General features: G+C 39.9%; 1 protein-coding gene across 1 annotated transcript in view; it reads left to right on the top strand.

Moving 5' to 3' along the window:
* The window catches only part of WNK3 (WNK lysine deficient protein kinase 3), a 154801-nt gene that overhangs the window by 53932 nt on the left and 74011 nt on the right, over window positions 1-26858 (top strand). The window contains exons 6-10 of the mRNA XM_032619722.1: window positions 3120-3208; window positions 14501-14720; window positions 19464-19758; window positions 20577-20770; window positions 20860-21009. Coding sequence (XP_032475613.1) covers window positions 3120-3208; window positions 14501-14720; window positions 19464-19758; window positions 20577-20770; window positions 20860-21009 — 948 coding nt within the window. The remainder of the gene's footprint in view (window positions 1-3119; window positions 3209-14500; window positions 14721-19463; window positions 19759-20576; window positions 20771-20859; window positions 21010-26858) is intronic.

Raw genomic sequence — 26858 nt, 5'->3', positions numbered from 1 at the left:
CTCCGCAACAAGAGAAGCCACTGCAATGAGAAGCCCGCGCACCGCAATGAAGAGTAGCCCCCGCTCACCGCAACTAGAGAAAGCCCACGCACAGCAACGAAGACCCAGCACAACCAAAAATAAAAACAGAAAAACCAAATTAAAACAAACAAACAAAAAACCTAATTTTGGTTTAGTTCTGTGTAACAGTGCTAAATTTAACATAATTTTAATGAAACAAGATTTAGATTTATGCTATATACCTATACTCAAATGGGGTCATATAAAATGCTCTGTATTAGTATCTTTGGGGAAAATGTACAGATATATCATCTATATCCATTTGTTTGTAAAGAATTTTTAGGTATTTATTAGATGGATCTTATTTTCCAAAGCTACATAATAAAGATTGACTAAATGGTTTTGAAGATTTCTTCTGGTTCTAGAAGCCTGATTATGAAGTGGCATTCAATGGATACAGTATTTGGTTCCCTGCTATGAGTAATTTTTTGCATTAGAAATTACAAGGAATGCAAAGATGAGTAAGAAGTGTTTGCTACCTACAAAGAGCTTACATTTTTAGTAGAGCAGTAATATAAACTCACAAATAACTATAAAAATAAGAGAATAGGAGTATAGTAAGGGAGGTAGAAGCAAAGTGTTAAGATTGTTGAAAATAGGTCCTTTCATATCCAGTTGGGTGGCTCAAGGTAGGCCACAAAAGAGATTGTTAGAGTGTTTCAGGTAACATACTAATAGGTACCATTTTTAAATACATAATATATGCCACATGCTTTTATCTTTGTATTCCTACAAGATGGCACTGTCTTCAGTTTAGAAATGATGAGACTGAGAATCAGAGGTTGTGACCTGCCCAAGTTCACACAGCTACTAGTAATGGTGGATTTTGACCTCAAGTCTGACTTCAGAGGTTTGTTTAGGGAGACAATAAGAAATCCAGAATTCTATATGACAAATGAACTAGTTTCTCCAACAAATCAATTTCCTGAAAGAAAAAAGGGGAAGGGATTGTTACAGAATACAAGAGACTTAAAGTAGTGATGAGCTGGTAAATGTTTAACAACTGATTCTCTGAAAAAGAAAAAGCACTGATTTCTAGCATTTGCTAATTTCCTTGGTGTAAGTGCTCCCACCATGACTGATTTCAAGTCACCAATGTGACCTCACTTGAATGCAGGGTTAAGAAAGGGTGCAGAGTGGCACTCATATAGTATTTCCACCATACGGATACAAAAGATGTAAACAACTGCAAGAGCATAAATAATAGTAAAATGTAGTAAAACAATCAAGGAATTGTGTTTTCAGTTATTTATTACCTTGGCTCTTAATATAATTTATTTAATCGTAAGTTTATATAATTTAAATTTTATAAATGGATGTCTTTAATAATCAGCTTGCACAATTCCTGAAAATGTAATAGTTGGCCCTTGTGAGCTGGCATGAGCCGGTTCCATTGCACCATACATGTAATGTATGGACCTTGTTTGGCTCCTGATTTGAACAGACCAACTTGTAAGAACACCTCATTTAGACAATTTGGAAAATTTGAGTATGGATTGGGTTTTAGATGATATTAAGCAATTATTGATAATTATTTTAGGTGGGATGATGACATGATATCTGTTAGAGATAGAAACTGGAGACTTTATGGGTGAAATGACATGGTGCCTAGTACTTGCTTTAAAATATTCCAGGATAAAAGTGGTGTGGGAGTAGATAGCTGAAACGAGGTTAAGCAATGATGCTTGTTGTTGAAACTGGTGATGATTACATGGGACTTCTACTGTTGAGTATGTTTGAAAATTTCTATAATAAACAGCTGAGAAAAAGAAATGGGACTAGAATGCCCTTTTAGTTTGGGCCCATATATTGTACGACCACAAATAGAAGAGTCTGTACTTGATTTTTTAAGTTGCAGCTCCCCAATTATTTTCACCTAGGAGCAGAGAAAGGCAGTAATTATCCAGGGCTGGGGAATGGGTAAGAGATCAGTGGAAAGGTCAAAGAGGGCTTTTTCTATAAGTAGAATAAAAAATTCCATTTTTTGTATGGTGATTTTATTCTTTTATATTCAGGTCACAAAAATGCCATATCACAATTCAGATTTCCATCTCTACTAAAGCTTCTTGAATTTGAGGCCCAAATTAACTCCTAATCTCACCAGATTTATCTAGGATATGGTACTTGGCTTTCTGATTCTGTATTCTGTGAGGTAGTGTGAAGACCCAGAACTAGATCTTAGATTGCCTCATTCCATGATAATTTTTCTATTATACCTTTCTGCTTATAGCTTAATTTTGAATTTTCTATTAAATGATGGCAATGTTCTTGTATTATTTTTTAAATCTAAAACCCATAAATTAAGGGTAACAGAATGTAAAATAAGTACATTTAGGCAGCTAACAGTTATTATAAGAACGTTTTGAATTATCTGGACCTCATTAATTTGATATTGAATTCCTAGAACCTGATAATTAGCTTGAGGTTCTCTCAATATTTTGGTATTGTTTAAGGATAAACATAATATAGATTTCTCAAAAGTTTATATATATATAACAATATATATATTTTATATATATATTTACTGATTGCTCATTGTGTCTAGCCATTCTAGAAGACTTTGAAATATTGATTTGAAATGTTTGCAATAGAGAAGCCCTTATGTGGAATTTCTAAAAGTGTTTTTTAATAACTGACTTTTCTGATTTCAAAAAAATACTTGTTTATTATATTTTACTAATTGGGGTTATACTGTATGTACATTTTGGGATCCTGTTTTTTTCCTACTTAATGTTGCAGCATGAGAATTCTCCACATTATTAATTACTATGAGAACATGTTTAGTTTCCATGTATTAGCATATGCATATATATGTATATCACATAATTTATGTAATATTACCTGTTATTAGAGATTTAGATCATTTACAATTTTTCACTGTTATTTGTAGAGCTATGACAAAATCCTTGTCAAAAAGTTGTTAAACGTATACTGTGTGTATATATCTCATTTAAAATTTGAATATGGTTTAGTGGTAAAAAATCATTATTTTAGTAATGATGTTGGCTTCGGCTTTCAGTTGCTTGATTTGTGACTAGAAACCGGTTTTCTTCTTCCAGGGTATAAAACCAGCCAGTTTCAATAAAGTCACTGATCCTGAAGTGAAAGAAATCATTGAGGGATGTATTCGTCAAAATAAATCTGAAAGGTGGGTGCATATGTAGTGAAATGACATGACTGATGGATGAATTTTTCTCTTATCTTGAGCTGGGTCTTCTTCTGATCTTTGAATCATGCTGGGTATGACTTTTCAGTGGAATCCAAACCATACTGACTAGAGTGAAGTGTATCAGTGCATCTTGTTTGCCATTTTAAACTGATACCATGTGCTGAATTTTCCTTGAACCGAAATTTGGGTTGTGTTTGTCTGTGTGTGTTGTGACAAGATCACCTTCAGCCATCAGTTTAACAGTCAGTGGGCCCCCCTCCCAGGTTAACTTGCTTCTAACAGTTGGTAGATAGTAGAGAGTTTCCTGCATTGTCACCTTCACATAAGTACTTAAATGGTTTTTTATGATAGTTTAAGAAAAAATTTAACCATCAATTCACCAGATGTTTTTTATTTGTCCAGAATGTCCTGTGTCATGATAATGGTAATGCTGATAGGGCTATTTTTGTTCAAGAAATAGTATTCTAGATTTATTTGTATCACAATTTCTATTTTTCTTATGGACAATTCCTTTTAGTTTTAGCTTTTCCCTTTAATTTGAGCTTTGGACAGTTACTGACTCAAATTGCTCGGTTAGTATTTTGATTTTTACCTCCTTATTGATTATGATTAATAAGGTGATAGATCCTTTATAGAAATTATTTCCACCAGCATTTCACTGACTGTCTCTCATTTTTATTAGTTATCTATCTAAGTTTAGTGTTGCATATCTGAAAATATAAAAAGTCACTAAGATAAAACCTGTTTAATTATAGCTTTATTACACAACATTCTTGGTGTTTGTGCCAACAGGCTATATCTATATATCTCTATATTTTAATTATGGTAAAATATAAATAACCTAAGAGTCACCATTTTAATCATTTTAATTTTTTTTTTTTTTTTTTTTTTTTTTTTGCGGTACGCGGGCCTGTCACTGTTGTGGCCTCTCCTGTTGCGGAGCACAGGCTCCGGACACGCAGGCTCAGCGGCCATGGCTCACGGGCCCAGCCGCTCCGCGGCATGTGGGATCTTCCCGGACTGGGTCATGAACCCGTGTCCCCTGCATCGGCAGGCAGACTCTCAACCACTGCGCCATCAGGGAAGCCCCACCATTTTAATCATTTTAAAATGTACAATTCAGTGACATTATGCACATTCACATTGTTGTACAACCATCACCACTATTTCCAGAACTTTCTCATCATCCCAAACAGAAACTCTGTGCCCATTAAACAGTAACTCCCCACTCCCTTTCCCCTCAACCCCTGCCGACCTCTATTCTACTTTGTCTCTACTTCTATGTAGGTACCTCATATAAGTAGAATCATAAAATATTTTTCCTTTTGCATCTGGCTTATTTCACATAGCATAGTGTTTAAACGTTGATCCATGTTATAGCATGTATCAGAATTCCTTTGTTTTTACGGTTGAATACTATTCCTTTGTGTGCGTGTGTGTGTGTGTGTGCACACACACACACACCACATTTTGTTTATCCATTCATCTGTTAATGGACACTTTGGTTATTTCTGCCTCTTGGCTATTGTGAATAATGCGGCATGAACATTGGTGAACAAGTATCTTCTTGAGTCTGCTTTTAATTCTTTTTGGTATATACCTAGGAGTAGAATTACTGAATCATACGGTAATAATATATTTAATTTTTTGAAGAACTACTATATTTTTTCCATAGAGGCTGCATCATTTTGCATTCCTTCCAGCAATGTGTGATGGTTCCAATTTCTCAGTGTCCTCCCTAACACTTATTTTCCATTTTTTGTTAACAGACATCCTAATGGGTATAAAGTGGTATCTTATTGTGGTTTTGATTTGCCTTTCCCTAAGGACTAATAACGTTGAGTATCTTTCCATGTGCTTATTGGCCATTTGTATATCTTCTTTGGAGAAATGTCTATTCAAGTCCTTTCCTTTTTAAAAAATTGAGTTGTTTATTTTGTTGTTGTTGTTTTTGACTTGTAGTAATTTAGGCATGCTTATTTTATTTTATTTTATTTTATTTTTTTTAACATCTTTATTGGGGTATAATTGCTTTACAATGGTGTGTTAGTTTCTGCTTTATAACAAAGTGAATCAGCTATACATATACATATGTTCCCATATGTCTTCCCTCTTGCGTCTCCCTCCCTCCCACTCTCCCCATCCCACCCTTCCAGGCTGTCACAAAGCACCGAGCTAATATCCCTGTGCCTTGCGGCTGCTTCCCCCTAGCTATCTACCTTACTACGTTTGTTAGTGTGTATATGTCCATGACTCTCTCTCGCCCTGTCAAAACTCACCCCTCCCCCTCCCCATACCCTCAAGTCCGTTCTCCAGTAGGTCTGCGTCTTTATTCCTATCTTATCCCTAGGTTCTTCATGACATTTTTTTCCCTTAAATTCCATATATATGTGTTAGCATACGGTATTTGTCTTTTTCTTTCTGACTTACTTCACTCTGTATGACAGACTCTAGGTCTATCCATCTCATTACAAATAGCTCAATTTCATTTCTTTTTAAGGCTGAGTAATATTCCATTGTGTATATGTGCCACATCTTCTTTATCCATTCATCCGATGATGGGCGCTTAGGTTGTTTCCATGTCCTGGCTATTGTAAATAGAGCTGCAATGAACATTTTGGTACATGACTCTTTTTGAATTTTGGTTTTCTCAGGGTATATGCCCAGTAGTGGGATTGCTGGGTCATATGGTAATTCTATTTGTAGTTTTTTAAGGAACCTCCATACTGTTCTCCACAGTGGCTGAACCAATTCACATTCCCACCAGCAGTGCAAGAGTGTCCCCTTTTCTCCACACCCTCTCCAGCATTTATTGTTTCTAGATTTTTTGATGATGGCCATTCTGACTGGTGTGAGATGATATCTCATTGTAGTTTTGATTTGCATTTCTCTAATGATTAATGATGTTGAGCATTCTTTCATGTGTTTGTTGGCATTCTGTATATCTTCTTTGGAGAAATGTCTATTTAGGTCTTCTGCCCATTTTTGGATGGGGTTGTTTGTTTTTTTGTTATTGAGCTGCATGAGCTGCTTGTAAATTTTGGAGATTAATCCTTTGTCAGTTGCTTCATTTGCAAATGTTTTCTCCCATTCTGAGGGTTGTCTTTTGGTCTTGGTTATGGTTTCCTTTGCTGTGCAAAAGCTTTGAAGTTTCATTAGGTCCCATTTGTTTATTTTTGTTTTTATTTCCATTACTCTAGGAGGTGGGTCAGAAAGGATCTTGCTGTGATTTATGTCATAGAGTGTTCTTCCTATGTTTTCTTCTAAGAGTTTGATAGTTTCTGGCCTTACATTTAGGTCTTTAATCCATTTTGAGCTTATTTTTGTGTATGGTGTTAGGGAGTGATCTAATCTCATACTTTTACATGTACCTGTCCAGTTTTCCCAGCACCATTTATTGAAGAGGCTGTCCTTTCTCCACTGTACATTCCTGCCTCCTTTATCAAAGATAAGGTGTCCATATGTGCGTGGGTTTATCTCTGGGCTTTCTATCCTGTTCCACTGATCTATCTTTCTGTTTTTGTGCCAGTACCATACTGTCTTGATTACTATTGCTTTGTAATATAGTCTGAAGTCAGGGAGCCTTATTCCTCCAGCTCCTTTTTTCGTTCTCAAGATTGCTTTGGCTATTCGGGGTCTTTTGTGTTTCCATACAAATTGCGAAATTTTTTGTTCTAGTTCTGTGAAAAATGCCAGTGGTAGTTTGATAGGGATTGCATTGAATCTGTAGATTGCTTTGGGTAGTAGAGTCATTTTCACAATATTGATTCTTCCCATCCAAGAACATGGTATATCTCTCCATCTATTTGTATCATCTCTAATTTCTTTCATCAGTGTCTTATAATTTTCTGCATACAGGTCTTTCGTATCCTTAGGTAGGTTTATTCCTAGATATTTTATTCTTTTTGTTGCAATGGTAAATGGGAGTGTTTTCTTGATTTCACTTTCAGATTTTTCATCATTAGTATATAGGAATGCCAGAGATTTCTGTGCATTAATTTTGTATCCTGCTACTTTACCAAATTCATTGATTAGCTCTAGTAGTTTTCTGGTAGCATCTTTAGGATTCTCTATGTATAGTATCATGTCATCTGCAAACAGTGACAGCTTTACTTCTTCTTTTCCGATTTGGATTCCTTTTATTTCCTTTTCTTCTCTGATTGCTGTGGCTAAAACTTCCAAAACTATGTTGAATAAGAGTGGTGAGAGTGGGCAACCTTGTCTTGTTCCTGATCTTAGTGGAAATGCTTTCAGTTTTTCACCATTGAGGATGATGTTTGCTGTGGGCTTGTCATATATGGCTTTTATTATGTTTAGGAAAGTTCCCTCTATGCCTACTTTCTGGAGGGTTTTTATCATAAATGGGTGTTGAATTTTGTCGAAAGCTTTCTCTGCATCTATTGAGATGATCATATGGTTTTTCTCCTTCAATTTGTTAATATGGTTTATCACATTGATAGATTTGCGTATATTGAAGAATCCTTGCATTCCTGGAATAAACCCCACTTGATCATGGTGTATGATCCTTTTAATGTGCTGTTGGATTCTGTTTGCTAGTATTTTGTTGAGGATTTTTGCATCTATGTTCATCAGTGATATTGGCCTGTAGTTTTCTTTCTTTGTGGCATCCTTGTCTGGTTTTGGTATCAAGGTGATGGTGGCTTCGTAGAAGGAATTTGGGAGTGTTCCTCCCTCTGCTATATTTTGGAAGAGTTTGAGAAGGATAGGTGTTAGCTCTTCTCTAAACATTTGATAGAATTCACCTGTGAAGCCACCTGGTCCTGGGCTTTTGTTTGTTGGAAGGTTTTTAATCACAGTTTCAATTTCAGTGCTTGTGATTGGTCTGTTCATATTTTCTATTTCTTCCTGATTCAGTCTTGGCAGGTTGTGCATTTCTAAGAATTTGTCCATTTCTTCCAGATTGTCCATTTTATTGGCATAGAGTTGCTTGTAGTAATCTCTCATGATTTTTTTTATTTCTGCAGTGTCAGTTGTTACTTCTCCTTTTTCATTTCTAATTCTATTGATTTGAGTCTTCTCCCTTTTTTTCTTGATGAGTCTGGCTAGTGGTTTATCTATTTTGTTTATCTTCTCAAAGAACCAGCTTTTTGTTTTATTGATCTTTGCTATTGTTTCCTTCATTTCTTTTTCATTTATTTCTGATCTGATTTTTATGATTTCTTTCCTTCTGCTAGCTTTGGGGTTTTTTTGTTCTTCTTTCTCTAATTGCTTGAGGTGCAAGGTTAGGTTGTTTATTCGAGATGTTTCCTGCTTCTTAAGGTGGGCTTGTATTGCTATAAACTTCCCCCTTAGAACTGCTTTTGCTGCATCCCATAGGTTTTGGGTCGTTGTGTCTCCATTGTCATTTGTTTCTAGGTATTTTTTGATTTCCCCTTTGATTTCTTTAGTGATCACTTCATTATTAAGTAGTGTATTGTTTAGCCTCCATGTGTTTGTATTTTTTACAGATCTTTTCCTGTAATTGATATCTAGTCTCATGGCGTTGTGGTCAGAAAAGATACTTGATACAATTTCAGTTTTCTTAAATTTACCAAGGCTTGATTTGTGACCCAAGATATGATCTATCCTGGAAAATGTTCCATGAGCACTTGAGAAAAATGTGTATTCTGTTGTTTTTGGATGGAGTGTCCTATAAATATCAATTAAGTCCATCTTGTTTAATGTATCATTTAAAGCTTGTGTTTCCTTATTTATTTTCATTTTGGATGATCTGTCCATGGGTGAAAGTGGGGTGTTAAAGTCCCCTACTATGAATGTGTTACTGTTGATCTCCCCTTTTATGGTTGTTAGTATTTGCCTTATGTATTGAGGTGCTCCTATGTTGGGTGCATAAATATTTACAATTGTTATATCTTCTTCTTGGATCGATCCCTTGATCATTATGTAGTGTCCTTCTTTGTCCTTTTTAATAGTCCTTATTTTAAAGTCTATTTTGTCTGATATGAGAATTGCTACTCCAGCTTTCTTTTGGTTTCCATTTGCATGGAATATCTTTTTCCATCCCCTTACTTTCAGTCTGTATGTGTCTCTAGTTCTGAAGTGGGTCTCTTGTAGACAGCATATATAAGGGTCTTGTTTTTGTATCCATTCAGCCAATCTGTGTCTTTTGGTGGGAGCATTTAGTCCATTTACATTTAAGGTAATTATCGATATATATGTTCCTATTTCCATTTTATATATTGTTTTGGGTTCGCTACTATAGGTCATTTCCTTCTCTTGTGTTTCGTGTCTAGAGAAGTTCCTTTAGCATTTGCTGTAAAGCTGGTTTGGTGGTGCTGAACTCTCTCAGCTTTTGCTTGTCTGTAAAGGTTTTAATTTCTCCATCAAATGTGAATGAGATCCTTGCTGGGTAGAGTAGTCTTGGTTGCAGGCTATTCTCCTTCATCACTTTCAGTATGTCCTGCCACTCCCTTCTGGCTTGTAGGGTTTCTGCTGAGAGATCAGCTGTTAACCTTATGGGGATTCCCTTGTGTGTTATTTGTTGTTTTTCCCTTGCTGCTTTTAATATGCTTTCTTTGTATTTAATTTTTGACAGTTTGATTAATATGTGTCTTGGCGTGTTTCTCCTTGTATTTATCCTGTATGGGACCCTCTGTGCTTCCTGGACTTGATTAACTATTTCCTTTCCCATATTAGGGAAGTTTTCAACTATAATCTCTTCAAATATTTTCTCAGTCCCTTTCTTTCTTTCTTCTTCTTCTGGAACCCCTATAATTCGAATGTTGGTGCGTTTCATGTTGTCCCAGAGGTCTCTGAGACTGTCCTCAGTTCTTTTCATTCTTTTTTCTTTATTCTGCTCTGCAGTAGTTATTTCCACTACTTTATCTTCCAGGTCACTTATCCGTTCTTCTGCCTCAGTTATTCTGCTATTGATCCTATCTAGAGTGATTTTAATTTCATTTATTGCATTGTTCATCGTTGCTTGTTTCATCTTTAGTTCTTGTAGGTCCTTGTTAACTGTTTCTTGCATTTTGTCCATTCTACTTCCAAGATTTCGGATCATCCTTACTATCATTATTCTGAATTCTTTTTCAGGTAGATTGCCTATTTCCTCTTCATTTGTTAGGTCTGGTGGGTTTTTATCTTGCTCCTTCAACTGCTGTGTGTTTTTCTGTCTTCTCATTTTGCTTATCTTACTGTGTTTGGGGTCTCCTTTTTGCAGGCTGCACTTTCGTAGTTCCCGTTGTTTTTGATGTCTGTCTCCAGTGGCTAAGGTTGTTTCAGTGGGTTGTGTAGGCTTCCTGGTGGAGGGGACTAGTGCCTGTGTTGTGCTGGATGAGGCTGGATCTTGTCTCTCTAGTGGGCAGGTTCACGTCTGGTGGTGTGTTTTGGGGTGTCTGTGGCCTTATTATGATTTTAGGCAGCCTCTCTGCTAATGGGTGGGGTTGTGTTCCTGTTTTGCTAGTTGTTTGGCATAGGTTGTCCAGCACTGTGGCTTGCTGGTCGTTGAGTGAAGCTGGGTGCTGGTGTTAAGATGGAGGTCTCTGGGATATTTCCACCGTTTAATATTATGTGGAGCTGGGAGGTCTCTTGTTGACCAGTGTCCTGAAGTTGGCTCTCCTACCTCAGAGGCAGAGCCCTGACTCCTGGCTGGAGCACCAAGAGCCTTTCACCCACACAGCTCAGAATAAAAGGGAGAAAAAGTAGGGAGAATTAGTAGAAGTATGAGTAAAGAAAGAAGGAAAGGAGGAAAGGAAGGAGGGAAGAAAGAAGCAAAGAAGGAAAGAAAGGAGGGAGGGAGGGAGGGAGGGAGGGAGGAAGGAAAGAAGGAGGGAAAGAAGGAAAAAAGACAGAAAGAAAGATGATACAGTAAAAATAAAATAAAGTATAATATAGTTATTGAATTAAAAAATATTTAGAAAAAAAAAAGGGACGGATAGAACCTTAGGACAAATGTTGGAAGCAAAGCTATACAGAGAAAATCTTACACAGAAGCATACACATACACCTTCACAAAAAGAGGTAAAGGGGGAAAAATCATAAATCCTGCTCCCTGAGACCACCTCCTCAATTTGGGGTGATTCGTTGTCTAAAGGAGGGAAGGAAGGAAGGAAAGAAAGAAAGAACGAAGGTAAAGTATAATAAAGTTATCACAATTAAACTTAATTATTAAGAAAAAGAATTTTTAAAAAAAAGTCATGGACGGATAGAGCCCTAGGACAAATGGTGGAAGCAAGAGTATACAGACAGGATCTCACACAGAAGCATACACGTACACATTCACAAAAAGAGGAAAAGGGAAAAAAATCATAGATCTCGCTCCTAAATTCCACCTCTTCAATTTGGGATCATTCCTTGTCTATTCAGGTATTCCACAGATGCAGGGTATATCAAGTTGATTGTGGAGCTTTAATCCGCTGCTTCTGTGGCTGCTGGGAGAGATTTCCCTTTCTCTTCTTTGTTCTCACAGCTCACAGGAGCTCAGCTTTGGATTTGGCCCTGCCTCTGCGTGTAGGTCGCTGGAGGGCGTCTGTTTTTTCGCTCAGACAGGACGGGGTTAAAGGAGCCGCTGATTCGGGGCCTCCGGCTCACTCAGGCCGGGGGTTGGGGGATGGGGGTAGGAGGGGCACTACGTGCGGGGCGGGCCTGCAGCTGCAGAGGCAGCGTGACGTTGCGGCAGAGGCCGGCGTGATGTTGCACCAGCCTGAGACCCGCCGTGCGTACTCCCCGGGAAGTTGTCCCTGGATCCCGGGAACCTGGCAGTGGCGGGCTGCACAGGCTCCGCGGAAGAGGGGTGTGGAGAGTGACCTGTGCTCGCACACAGGCCCTTGGTGGCGGCAGCAGCAGCCTTAGCGTCTCCCGCCCGTCTCTGGGGTCCGCGGTTTTAGCCGCGGCTCGCGCCCGTCTCTGGGGTTTGCGCTTTCAGCCGCGGCTCTCGCCCGTCTCGGGGGCTCGCGCCCTCAGCCGCGGCTCGCGCCCGTCTCTGGGGTTCGCGCTTTTAGCCGCGGCTCGCGCCCTTCTCTGGAGATCCTTTAAGCAGCGCTCTTAAACCCCTCTCCTCGCGCACCAGGAAAGAAAGAGGGAAGAAAAAGTCTCTTGCCTCTTCGGCAGGTGCAGGCTTTTCCCCGAACTCCCTCCCGGCTAGTCGTGGTGCACTAACCCCTTCAGGCTATGTTCAAGCCGCCAACCCCAGTCCTCTCCCTGAGCTCCGTCCAAAACCAAAACCCGAGCCTCAGCTCGCAGCCCCGCCCGCCCCGGCGGGTGAGCAGACAAGCCACTCGGGCTGGTGAGTGCCGGTCGGCACCGATCGTCTGTGCAGGAATCTCCCCGCTTTGCCCTCCGCACCCGTCGCTGTGCACTACTCCGTGGTCCCGAAACTCCCCCCTCCGCCTCCCGCAGTCTCCGCCCGCGGAGGGGCTTCCTAGTGTGTGGAAACTTTTCCTCCTTCACAGCTCCCTCCCACTGGTGCAGGTGCCGTCCTTATTCTTTTGTCTCTGTTTTTTCTTTTGCCCTACCCAGTTACGTGGGGAGTTTCTTGCCTTTTGGGAGGTCTGAGGTCTTCTGCCAGCCTTCAGTAGGAGTTCTGTAGGAGTTGTTCCACGTGTGGATGTATTTCTGGTGTATCCGTGGGGAGGAAGGCGATCTCCGCGTCTTACTCTTCCGCCATCTTCAAGGTCCCCCGGCATGCTTATTTTAAAGCTATGCTAAAACTACTGTGTTGAAGTAGCCATTTTAGTTTGGTTTCTGATTGTTGTTTTTACAGCATTTTAATTATGATCTGTTACCAAAGAACACTGGAATATTCAAAAGGATTTATGGCACATTAGTGTTTTGGAAAGAGCACAGGCTTCCACAGCAGAATAAGATTCAAATCTGGACTCACACTTAGCCAGTGTGATCTTGAGAAACTTACTTTAGCTGTTCCTCAAAATAGGTATTATTTTGATAGTTAAAAAGATAATTGGGCTTCCCTGGTGGTGCAGTGGTTGGGAGTCCACCTGCCGATGCAGGGGACACGGGTTTGCGCCCCGGTCCGGGAAGATCCCACATGCCGCGGAGCGGCTGGGCCCATGAGCCATGGCCACTGAGCCTGCGCGTCCGGAGCCTGTGCTCCACAACGGGAGAGGCCACAACAGTGAGAGGCCCGCGTACCACAAAAAAAAAAAAAAGTTAATGAATGCATATAAAATACCTAACAGAGTAATAAGTATTTAATGAATGATACTGTCTGCTGCTATTGCAGTGGTTATTCCTTAGTAAAAATATCTAGGCAAAACTTTCATTTAGAAGGAGAGTGCTTAACTTGGTTGTACCTTCTTAAACACATCTCACCTTAGCCTTAAGACTAATTAGTCTGAGCAAGCTTGTTTTTTATAAAACTGTCTTAGTTAAGTGTTTGTCTCTTGATCACTAAAAATGTAGAAGGTTGAAAATCCTCAACTTACAGGATACCGTGCTGTCAATATGCTTTGTCTGTTTTAAATAGTGCAGGAGGGGCTTTCTACATACAAACTATGGAATACATCAGTTATAGCTCTCACTGGCCTGTAATATAGATAGATATTATTTATCTATTTTAGAAGTTGGTCAAAGAAAAGGAAATTAACTCTCCCAGCTTATAAAAGAATCTTTTGAACCTCTGTGCTTGTTTCTCTTCAGAGATGGTTAATCCCTAATATTAGACTAGAGTTGTATCCATTATATGTATACTTTGGCCTAGGATACTGGACTTAAATACTTTAAGAAAACCGTGTGACTTTGCTGAACTGAATTAGCTTCACCCATGGCGTTCCCTAAAGAGTGAAGTACACTGACTAGATTATTGTTAATAGAGTTAATGACTTCTATTTATAACATTTGTAAAAGTGTTTGAATTCCTAATTTACTTTAGAGTTTATATACCTTGAAGAGTTTTTAGTTTCCTTTGCCAACAATCTGTTGTGTGAGTTTTAGTAACTTAAGCCAGTGGCTTAGGGAAGATACTCAGTCCATCTGACGTTTACTGCAGCACTTCTCTAATTATCTCTAGGCATACCTTTAGGTATGTTAAACTTCAGTATCTAGATATGTTACTGTTAATAATCCTTAATTAAGATCACTACAAATGCATGTTAGTTGGGATTTCTTTGCATCCTTGGTAATAATAAATTGGATATAAGATTTGGTTTTTATAAAAAGGCAGATTAATGATTTAATTAATAGAAAATTTTAAATCAGGTTGTTACTTTGACACAATTTTTACTAATTAAGTGCTCTATACCTTCTTTATGATTGGAAGAATTGATAACAGATTTGTATTTTGTTTATTAGGTTGTCTGTCAGGGACCTACTAAACCACGCATTTTTTGCTGAAGATACAGGGCTAAGGGTGGAGTTAGCGGAGGAAGATGATTGCTCAAATTCATCTCTGGCTTTAAGGCTCTGGGTTGAAGACCCTAAAAAATTGAAAGGCAAGCATAAAGACAATGAAGCTATTGAATTCAGTTTCAATTTAGAAACAGATACACCTGAGGAAGTAGCGTATGAAATGGTAAGTGAATCCTACCACTGGCTTCCCCTTCCCTTATAGTATCAGGGTTGATTCCTTTCTCCTTCTGATTGCTTTCTTTCCTCTCATTTTCTTTATTTAAATTGTAATTTTATTGTGAAATATATCTCTACAACAGAGTATATTAAATTTGTATGTACAGTATAAAGAATAGTAAAACTCTACTTCTGTTAAGAAATAGAACACTACTGGAACTTTAGAAGCTACCTGTGTGCCCCTCCCCCACTTGCGTTCCTCTCCCTCATTACCACAGGTAATATCTACCCTGACTTTTGTGTTACTCATTCCTTTGCTTTTCATTATAGTTTACCTAAATAATATATATTATTTTGTTTTGAAAACCAGAGTGGCAAACACACACCTAGCTGGTTACTGAAGTTACTGTTAGGTGAAGATGCCCAGGAGGGGATAAGCTGAACAGTCTCTCGGTCATAGTCTGGCTTCAGCTTCCCTAAGAGTTTATGAGAGCCGAGTCTAGGGAGGTCATCAGGGTGAGGTCACATGTGAGTCCAGGGAAACACACATGGCTCACCACAGTTAGGGCACCAGAGGGCTGTTGTGCAGACCAGAAAAATTAGTTGTCTGGTAACAATATGCTTTGATGGGGAGTGGGCCCCTCTGACTTCTCTACTTCTCATCTCCCCATGACCCGCTCCCCCCGCAAGAGTAGAAGACAGCAGATAACTTCTGTTGGGTGGAATGTATGTGCATGCCCGATCCAGGCTGTGCAGTACTTGGAGGGAGGGTGTGCATGAGCTTCGGCAGCATGTGGTCAAATTAGCAAAGTCCAGATACTTTGAGCCAGGCTCACCTGGGCATTCTGTCCTCAGGTTTAAAAGGAGTATGGGGGCTTCCCTGGTGGCACAGTGGTTAAGAATCCACCTGCCAATGCAGGGGACACGGGTTTGAGCCCTGGTCCGGGAAGATTCCACATGCCGCGGGGCAACTAAGCCTGTGTGCCACCACTACTGAGCCTGCGCTCTAGACCCCGCGAGCCACAACTACTGAAGCTCATGTGCCTAGAGTCTATGCTCCGCAACAAGAGAAGCCACTGCAATGAGAAGCCCATGCACTGCAACAAAGACCCAACACAACCAAAAATAAATTAATTAAAATAAATAAATAAAAGGAGTATGGGACATTGACAGTGGGTATCTTGGAGATGATAGCCTTTAACATGCCTATCTTTCTAGTCACATGGTTCTAATCTAGAATGATTGTCTTGGACATCTGCTACATAACTATCATACTGGTCTTTCTTTTTACTATCATTCTAGACTTCTCTGCCTCTCTCCTGTATTGGAATTCATGTGTCCTAAATCCCATGTCTTTCTCTTTCTTTGCTTACCTTTTGTTTTAGTGGCTCACTTCCTCTGCCAACTTCTTAAGAAAGGGTATATGGGAGGTAAATTCTTTGAGACTTGCATGTATTAAAAACATCTTTATTCTGTCTTCATATTTGGCTGGCTAAGTCATTTTAGGTTGGCAGTTAAAAAAATTTAAAGTCATTGCTCCATGATTTTCTAGCTTTCAGTATTGATATTGAGAAATACAAAGATGTTCTGTTTTCTGGATCTTTTGCATGTGATCCATTTTTTCCTCTCTGGAAGCTTGTAATATCTTCTCTTTCTTCTCAGGATTATAAATTTTCACAGTGTGTCTTGGTTGGGGTCTGTTTTCATCCACTGTGTTGGATACTCAGTGGACTCATATCCTTTAGTTTCTGGGAAATTTCTTAAAAGTATTTTATTGTTGAGTTCTTTCCCTTTGTTTTCTCTTTCTAGAACTGCTGTTATTTGGATGTTTGGCCTCTTGGACTGTTTCTCCAATGTTCTTTTCTATCTTTTTGTCTTTTTATTCTCCTTTCTGGAAGACATTGTCAACTTTATTTTCTAACTCTTCCATTGAGTTTTTCATTTCTACTATCTTGTTTTTAATTTCAAGAGTTCCTTTTCATTTTTTTTTTTTTTTTGGTCTGTTCCTTTTTTAGAGTAAACGTCTTGTTCTTTGTTTTGTGGGTGCGATATTATGGCACCTCTCTGTAATTTTAGTGAAGAGAGTGTTTTTGACACTTTTTTTCTCCCTGCATAGTATCTTTTCTCCAAGTTGCTGGGGTTTTTTGTTGGTTTTGTACTCCATCTTCTTGTTAGAGGCTTTTCTCATATTTCTGGTTATTCTTGGCTGGCTGCTCATGATCAATAGTAGGAGACTATTAGTTTTCTATTGCTGTATAGCAAGTTATCACAGATTTAGTGGGCTAAAACAACACCCTTTTGTTATTTCAGTTCCGTGGGTCAGAAGTCCTGGTAGGCTTTACTGGATTCTCTGCTTAGAGTCTCACAGGCTGAAATCAAGGTTTGGTGGCCTGGACTCTTAGCTGTAGGCTCTGGGAGAGAATCTGCTTTTGGGCTCAACCAGGTTGTTGACAGAGTTTAGTTCCATGCAGTTGTAAGACTAAGGTCTTCATTTCCTTTCTGGCTGTTAGCTGGGGGTCACTCTCAGCTCCTAGAGACTGTTCTTCAGTCCTTTCACATGCCCCCACTCCATCTTCAAAGTCAGGAGTGGCAAGTTTAATCCTTCACTAGCTGGTAAAAGGCTCACCCAGATCTTTCTGTCTTAAGGTCAATTGTGTATAGCTCAATAATGGGAATGCTATCTCATCATATTCACAGGTTTGAGGATTAGGATGGGACATCTTTGAGGGGCCATGATTTTGCCTATGACAGGGACTAACAAGCTGATTGGATGGTATGATTGCTTATGTCAGACGTGTTAACCTTTACTCTCAAGTATCTAGGTGGGCCAATAATTGGGGAATCTTTGACATAAATAGTTGTGGGTCTTTCTTCTTGGATTGGCCAGATTCTCCAGAGAAGCATCTTTCAATATCCTGCCTGGAGGGTAAGGATCTGGTTACTGATATTTTGGTAGCCAAGTGGGGAAGAGGGCTGGGGGTTTCTGTGTATGGCGTTCAGCATGCATATGGTCATTTAATCTTCTTGTTTTTGTTATGGTAGCCATACCCTCAACTGTGCCTGGTGTTCCCTAGTCCAGATATGATCCTCTTTTACCCTCTCCAGAGAACAAAATTACAGACTTCTCAGGTAGGGAAGAAGCAATCACCCAAAGGTGTGGACTTGGAGGGTGGAGCACAGGGACCTAATACCTAACTACTTCTCAAAACCCTTTCACTTAGTCTTCCTTATTTTAGTCATCTCTTTTGACTTAACCCAGTTCTGTAAGTACCTGGTACTGCCAGTTCCTGTGTGTTACGAGTATTATTCAGTATAAATGGGAATGATTTTCAGCTTTCCCTGGTTCACTTTTTCAGGTCCACTAGGTCAGTTATTATCTGTTTGTTTTCCACATCCCCAAATGTCCAAAACATTGTCTGTTGTTGCTGTTGCCTTTATTCTTTCTATTCTTGTGAGTTTATGACTTAAAAATCCATTTACTCTGGGAGTGTTTTTTGAACTTTGGGAGGGAGTGAAATTAAATATATGGATTCCATCTAACATTTTAATCAACTACGATGAAATGTCCCCGAGTCTGCAGACCCCCATGATATGCTTTAAAAAACAGATTGTAGGACTGAGAATAATATGCCATGGCACCTCCTCAAGTCATTATCTCTGTTACTCAGCCCTGTTCCTTTCAGACAATAAGTCATTAACTTCTTTCACTCTTCTAACACCTAGTAAGATACAGCACTTTGCCATAAGCATACTTCCTCTGCCTAGAGTGTTGATCTCTGAACTTCATCTACCTCTCCCTCAATAGCCTGCAAGTTCCTTGTTTTGTTTTAATCCAGGTCAGACTTTACCTTCCTCTGTGATACTTTCTCTGCTTTCACCAGAGAGGCTTGTGCTCCTTTAGGGCTTTTGCAGCAGCTCATTTCTACCTTTTATTTCACTTTATGTTTTTTTAAAATTTTTATTTACTTTATTTATTTATTTTTGGCTGTGTTGGGTCTTCGTTGCCGTGCATGGGCTTTCTCTAGTTGCGGCCAGCGGGGGCTACTCTTCGTTGCAGTGCGTGGGCTTCTCATTGCGGTGGCTTCTCTTGTTGCAGAGCACGGGCTCTAGGTGCTCAGGCTTCAGTAGCTGTGGTACGTGGGCTCAGTAGTTGTGGCTCATGGGCTCTAGAGTGCAGGCTCAGTAGTTGTGGTGCACGGACTTAGTTGCTCCGCGGCATGTGGGATCTTCCCGGACCAGGGCTCAAACCCATGTCCCCTGCCTTGGCAGGCAGATTCTTAACCACTGCGCCACCAGGGAAGCCCCTTATGTTGTTTTTATCCTTCTCTCACCACCAGCTTGTGTGTGCATATAGGACAAAGGACCAGCTTAGGCACTTATATGTCTCCAGAGCCCAATACTGGGCACATTGTAGACACTTACTGTTGTTGAATGAGGAAACCTTTTTAATGTTTCACAAAACTTAATGGCAGTCATAAATTACCTGTAATAAGACTGCATGTACAGAAATACCAAGCTATTTGTTTGTTTTTGTTTAAAGCCAGAATTATTTCAACAATGCTTGGTAATAGTGTTGCTTTTCTTACTAAAGGCTCTGGCATTTATGCATGTCTGATTAAGAAAGAACATAGAAACAAATTAACTGTTATTTAATAGCATTTGGAATTTGGGGGCAGAAAATAACTCTGCTAGTAAAAAGTAAAAGTGAAAATCTTAAAGATGTGGTTTGCTTGTTATGTTTTGTTTGTAGGTCAAGTCAGGATTCTTCCATGAAAGTGATTCCAAAGCTGTTGCTAAGTCCATTAGAGACCGGGTGGCCCTGATAAAGAAGACAAGGGAGAAGAAGCCAGCTGGCTGTTTGGAAGAACGCAGAGACTCCCAGTGCAAGTCTGTGGGGAATATACTCCCTCAGCCCCAAAATACAGCTTTGCCCCCTCCTCCTGCTCAGCACAGCGGGGCTGAATGTGAAGAAACTGAAGTTGATCAACATGTGCGACAACAGCTTCTGCAAAGAAAACCACAATGGCATTGCTCCTCTGTTACAAGTAACACAGTTATAATTTATAAAAGGAAATTTGTAATTGTATTCCCTTATCTTTAAATAGTACTTTTGTGTGTTTCAAAGCATTTTGTTATCTATCATTTCATTAATCCTTTTACAAAATCCCTGAAATAGGCAAGGCAGATGGTTTCCTTATTTTAAAATTAAGAAACTGTTCTGTTAAGTGACTTGTCCAAGGTACCAGTTGAATAAGGATTATAATCTTTTTACCATTTTTAAGGGTCTCATGGTAAATCCTTTAGTAAAGAAGATATGCAACTAAAGATAGAATTTATTCTTCAAGAGGGAATTTTCTAGACTTTAAGAACTTTTGTATTTTAGACCCAAGTATAAAACTAACACAGTTTCTCTAATATTTCTGCTGTAATGCATTCTCTTCTCTAGAAGGACACAGTATTTTCGTAGTAATAACCAGTTGTACCATAAAGGCAGTATTATTTTCTAGCCAGATTCTAGGAGAATGAGAATATGCTACCTAGATTTTACTGAAATCCTAATGGCAAACAAAGATTAGTTAGGATATGCATGAAATGGCCAGCAAATCGAGTTGACTTTTATGTGATTCTTTGTTTGTAGTTTTGCTTTACTAAGAATATTTTTGTTATACCACAGTATCAACATGGAGAGTTTACATGATGGTTTTTTATTAATTCTGCAGTGTACATATTTTATTTGAAGCTGTTTAAGGTTGTCAGAGTAAAAAAGAAAAAAATTAAAGAAACACTTACCATTTCCTGTGCTATTTGGACCTTGTGTTTCAAGTTTTTCCCTTCTACCTATCACTTGTTTTCTTTGCCATAGGTGACAGTTTGTCTGAGGCAGGAGCTGGATCAGTTATACATTCAGAAACTTCAAATCAGCCCAGTATAGCCTACTCCTCAGACCAGATGATGGGCTCTCAAATGGTTTCTAACAACCCACAGGCTGAAATAAATGTTCCAGGGAAAATTTATCCATCCCAGCAGCTAGTGGGACATTACCAGCAGATTTCAGGGGTGAGGTGAAGTGTTAAATATATTTTAAATATATAATCAGTATATTTACTGTAAATGGGAGAGTTTATCTTTAATTTTTTTTTTAACAGTTGCAGAAGCAGCCAAAGCTGACTCAGCCCCAAATTTTGCCTTTGCTTCAAGGTCAGTCCACTGTTCTGCCTGTACATGTCCTTGGACCTCCGCTTGTCTCACAACTCCAGTTTTTGCCATTAAGTGTCCCAAAGGTCTCACAGGTAAAGGTAAGATACATTTTAGAGTCTCCGTATTCAGTTAAACTTATTTAACACTGCCTAGGTTTTCTGACAGGCAAAGGCTCTCTTTCATAAATTCATCCTAGTTTATATAAAAGTCACTGAAAGCAAAAAGTTGTTTATACTTTCCTTCACTTAAGACATTCTTCTTGAGGATGTGTCTAACATTGTGTAACTAGAATCTTGAGACACTGCTTGTATAATTGGAAGAGAAACTGAGAACTCCATATACGGATAAAAAAGTTTATTTAGGGGACTTCCCTGGTGGTGCAGTGGTTAAGAATCCTCCTGCCAATGCAGGGAACATAGGTTCGAGCCCTGGTCCAGGAAGATCCCACATGCCGTGGAGCAGCTAAGCCCATGCACCACAACTACTGAGCCTGTGCTCTAGAGCCCGCGAGCCACAACTACTGAGCCTGCGCACCACAGCTACTGAAGCCCATGCACCTGGAGCCTGTGCTTCACAACAAGAGAAGCCACTGCACTGAGAAGCCTGTATACCGCAACGAAGAGTAGCCCCCGCTTGCCGCAGCTAGAGAAAAGCCTGCACGCAACAACAAAGACCCAATGCAGCCAAAGATAAAGTAAATTTTAAAAAAAAGAAAAAAAATAATCGCCTGCCAATGCAGGAGACACGGGTTAGAGCCCTGGTCCAGGAAGATCCCACATGCTGCGGAGCACCTAAGCCCATGCGCCACAACTACTGAGCCTGTGCTCTAGAGCCCACGCACCCGTGCACCTAGAGCCCGTGCTCTGCAACAAGAGAAGCCACTGCAATGAGAAGCCCGTGCATTGCAACGAAGAGTAGCCCCCACTCACCGCAACTAGAGAAAAGCCCGCGCGCAGCAACAAAGACCCAACACAGCCAAACATAAATAAATAAATTAAAAAAAATTATTTAGGACTCAGATCCCTTTTTATGGTTTGTTTTTTGTATTGGACTTTTCCAGCCTGGTTTGAATGTAGAGGGATGTCTTTGGTAGTTAAGTAGAAATAGTATTTCATAGACTCTTATAATTTTAAGCACTTTCATCTAAATTCTTGACTCTTTTGGTTCACATTTATTTCTGTAGGAGAAATAAGTGTTTTTGTCATTTAGACTCTCAAAGTCAATGGTACTCATTTCTGACAACGAGTACACAGTCTTTGTGAGAGTTCATATATCAAGACTATATCCTGGTTTCCTAGGTTATGGACTCTGGATACATGGTTGGGCTTTTCTTTGTTATCCCATTTTCTTTCCTCAACCCTACCATCCCCTGTGTGTCTCTTCTCTCTTTGGGAATGAGTTGGTCTGAGCTCCTAGGCATTCTCTGTATGTGATTTAGTTAGCAGCTGGTGATCTGTTGCTTTTAAGAGATTGGTATATAGTCATAGTTCATCAACAAACTTTTAATGACTATCATCTCTGGGGATATAAAATGAGATAAAATATGGTCCTTGCCCTGAAGAACTCACAGACTTGTAGGGGAAAACATACATGTACTTGACAAATGCCAGATGCATTTAAAATCTGCTGGGGGTATACTTAATCTGATATGGTTGACAGTGCATGGTGTTTGGCTAGTATTTGTAGCTTATACGGTATATGTTCATACTTGAGCTTATGTTGTGGTTGGATTTATCTCTTTTTAAGACTATAATGCGAAGTGTGTTGGATGGATGCTTAAATTAACTTAGGTTCAACCATGTAAATATACAGGTATGTGTATTTTGAAATGTGTTTCCAAAATTTTTAAAAGAAGTTTAAAAACTTTATGAAAGTGTTATTTACCTATTTAAAATAAAGCCTATAAAGTTATAAAGAAGACAGTGAAAATCACCTACTATCTCTCCAGCTAGAAATAAATTATTGTTACATTTGGTGGTAGAGACTCTAGATTTGTCTTTTTTTTCTATGTATACATATATAACTTTGTTTATACATACATATGTATATCACATACATACTATTTTATAGCCTGCCTTTTTCACCTAATATATAGAATCCACATAAGCAAGCACTTTAACCAGTGGGGGTCTTTTTATGAATGTGGTGGTTCAAGTTCTAGGAATTATTACAGCCAGCCTATATGTATTCAGCCAACTCACTCCTCTCCTCTTGAGAGAGCTTCTCTGTTCCCTTTAACTATGATATTGAAATCCTTTTGAACTTCCACTGTCTGGTATGTGAAGGTGTCAGATTTAATTACTCTGAATTTCTGCCAGGGTTTGAATGAGTTATGTGGCAAGTGCAATAAATGAGAAGCCATGAGCAATATGTTGCCTGGGGACTGGTCTCAGTCCCTTAGTGTATTCAATTAGCATTTACTCATGGTATTAGGATTTTTATAGGACTAATGCTATACCCAGCACCTTTTTGATAACCTTCTGAAATTCTTTTTTAATTTATTTTTGGCTGCTTTGGGTCTTCATTGCTGTGCACGGGCTTTCGCTAGTTGTGGTGAACGGGGGCTACTCTTTGTTATTGTGCATGGGCTTCTCAATAAGGTGGCTTCTCTTGTTGTGGAGCATGGGCTCCAGGCATGTGGGCTTCAGTAGTTGTGGCGCGTGGGCTCTAGAGCACAGGCTCAGTAGTTGTGGCACACGGGCTTAGTTGCTCCACGGCATGTGGGATCTTCCCGGACCAGGGATTGAACCCGTGTCCCCTGCATTGGCAGGTGGATTCTTAATCACTGCACCACCAGGGAAGTCCCTGAAATTTTTACAACATAGCATTATTTTATCTATCATTCTGTCTGGGACCATTAAAATGAGCATGGTATATGCATTTATTTTATTTTTTAATAAAAAAAAATTTTTTTGGCCTCACTGTGCAGCTTGCAGGATCTTAGTTCCCCAACCTGGGATTGAACCTGGGCCCCTGGCAGCGAGAGCACCAAGCCCTAACCAGTGGACGCCAGGGAATTCCCATGGTATATGCATTTATAATTTGAATTTTCCTTGCACCAGCATTAGGAACTATAGCTGACCTTTGGAGCAGATGGACAAATTTCAGCTCAACCTATGACTTTAGACTTGTCAGTTACTGGAGTTCCACAACCAGTCTTCTCTGTAGTTTCTCCTCAGATATTGCTTGCTTCACAAATGACTTCCCAGGATCCAACAGTTGGTCTTCAGCTTGAGCCTGACCCTAGAAATGGGAATCAGGCATTAACCAAATTACCAAATGCCAATCAAATTCCTAGTTTCTTGTCAGTTAATCACTCTCAAGCTTTGTTGAATCATTCTTTTGCCCAACGTGTGAGCAGTGCACAGAATGCTTCTGGTACAGCTCAGCTCCCTTCTAATTCCATTGGGGGGCATTCGGGAGCCCATCACCCTTCTCACAAAAGATGCATTCAGTATGCCAGCCATACTCAGTGATACATCAGGAGTCTATAATTCCCAGTTCTTCAGTGCCACAAAGCCAGACTGTGCGTTTGAAGAAACCTTGTTTCCAAGCCTCTATTCAGCAGTAGCCATTGATGTTACAACCTAAGATTATGGCATCACCACAGAAAAATGTTCAGCAGGATTGTACTATGAAAATCTGAAACTCATGTAAGTCAGCAGCAGTCAAAGGGTAGTACTGAAAGTGTGATTCAGTCCCTGGAACAGCCATTTTATTCTGTTCAACACACTTACTCAGGACCACCTGCAGAACTGCCATCTTTCCCATTGAAGGCTCCTGAGTAGCTGCCCTTTGTGATACTTCCCCAGGAATAAGCTTCTTACCCATCACAGCCACTTACCCAATGAAGGCTCCAACACAGACTGTTTATTCACTGCCAGCCCCAGAGCATCCTCTTTACACTATACAACCACTGATATCACAGCCAACCTATTCTATACACGCTTCTTCTTATCCAGTCCCACCTGTGGCACAGCCCTCTTATTTGGTCCCGGCCTAGGGGCAGCCTGTTTATACAGTGCAATCTCTGGTTCGGTCACCTTTTCCAGACCAGCCAGGATGTATAATCCAAGCAGCTTACCCTGTGCAACCTGTGGAACAGCCTGCTTACCAGGCACTTGAGTATGTCCCTTATTCAGGACACACTGTTTATATCCAGACAACTGAACAGGCAGCCCTCATAACCCAGCAAGTATACACAGTAAACCCTTCTGATAGCAGGCAAGTACATATTACAAACTCAGCAGATCAGGGCTTATACTTAGTACCACTTTATGTAGCACAGACTTCTGAGCAACAAGCCTATTTAACACAACCCCAAGGTTCTTCAGCCTTGGAACAAAAGACATAAGACATTTAACATTATTTATCATTAACCTTAGATACACAAACACATTCTATTGAGCCTTTATTTAATGTGCAGAATTCAGCATTTCTATCCTAAGCAGATGTCAGTTTTGGGTACCAGCAGCTAAAAGCCCAGTCAGCGTTACATCTCAGATGGCTGTGGAAGGACAGCTTCAACACCCTGCACAAATGTCCTTCATTCAGCAGGCCTCCTCAGAGGCCCAGATCCAGCCCCCACACTTCTCTGCACAGCTCTCCCAATCACATGTAACACCAAGCCAGGTTTCTCACTCAGCTTTCATTCATCATCAGCAGATGACTCATTCATCTCATACACAAGCACAGAAAACCCATCAGTTGTCTACTCAAGAAGGTCCCATAAATCAACAGCAGTCTTTATATAGCCAACATGCTGCTTTCCAGCAGCAGGTACCTCATTCACAGGCAACTAACCACATTCAGCCATTACAGGTATTCCAAAGGCCATTACAAACATGGTCCAGATTACACCTCCTTTGCAAGAACAGTTGCAACTAGCGGCAATGGAACAATACGTAATACAGCCTTTAGAGCAGCCTCAAGTGCTTCAGGCATTAGACAGCAGTCAAACCTTTCCCCTGCAATGAAACCTAGCACAGCACCAGCCAGCATGCATTCAGCAGCAGTCTTCTGTCCAGCCACAGTGGCAGTCATCTTCTAGCTTAGCGCTTGTTTGTGGGTCATCAGAAACACAATGACAACACCAGACCCTCATCCAAGCTCTGGGATAGCCCTTACAAATCAGCCATCTTCTGTTCATCTGTCGCCACTTAGTATTCCAGTACAGGCTTCTACTGCCTCTCAGAGCATTTCTGTGTTACAGACACAGCAGTATTTGCAAGGCCAAGAAATTCCAAAGGTAAATCCTCCTGGGGGGAAAATATAGATGACTGTGAATTTTCTGTAATGTTCAAGGGTCAAGGAGATAGTGAGCTGTAGTAGAAATGGCACCAGACTGGAAGTCACAGTCCTTGTTCCTGCCTTTTTTCCTTACTCACTGGGTAGCTTTGATTCGAGTCTTTTTGGAGTTTCCTCATCTGTAAAGTGAAGGGGTAGACTAGATGATGCTAACAAAAAATATTTGAGCACCTACTTGGGATATATCAGTGAATAAAAGACAAAAATCCCTTCTGTCATTGAGTTTTGTTGCCTAATGTGGGTAGACTGTCACTAACCATAATAGTATAAAAAGTAAATTATATAATACAGTACAGGGAGATTGGGGGAAATGTGGAGCAGGGTAAGGAGGAAAGTGGGTTGCAATTCTAAATAAGGTGGAGATCAGGGTAGGCCTCATTGAGAAGGTTGACAATTGAGCACACACTTGAAGGAGATGAGAGAGTCCATAGCACACATTTCAGGTAGAGGGAATAACCAGTGCAAGGGCTTTGAGGGAGGAGTGGGTCTGGGATGTTCAAAGAACAGCAAGAAGGCCTGTTAGTCCTAGTATGTTACAAGCCTATGGCTATCTTATTGTTCTACATTTATAATAAAGCATTTGCCTTTATGAGATGATAATAGTGAACACTATTGAGTGATTCTTAGGTGCTAAATACTA

Source organism: Phocoena sinus, chromosome X (genome assembly GCF_008692025.1).
Source record: "Phocoena sinus isolate mPhoSin1 chromosome X, mPhoSin1.pri, whole genome shotgun sequence".
Taxonomy (NCBI): Eukaryota; Metazoa; Chordata; class Mammalia; order Artiodactyla; family Phocoenidae; genus Phocoena; species Phocoena sinus.
This window is presented reverse-complemented; position numbering and strand designations above follow the sequence as displayed.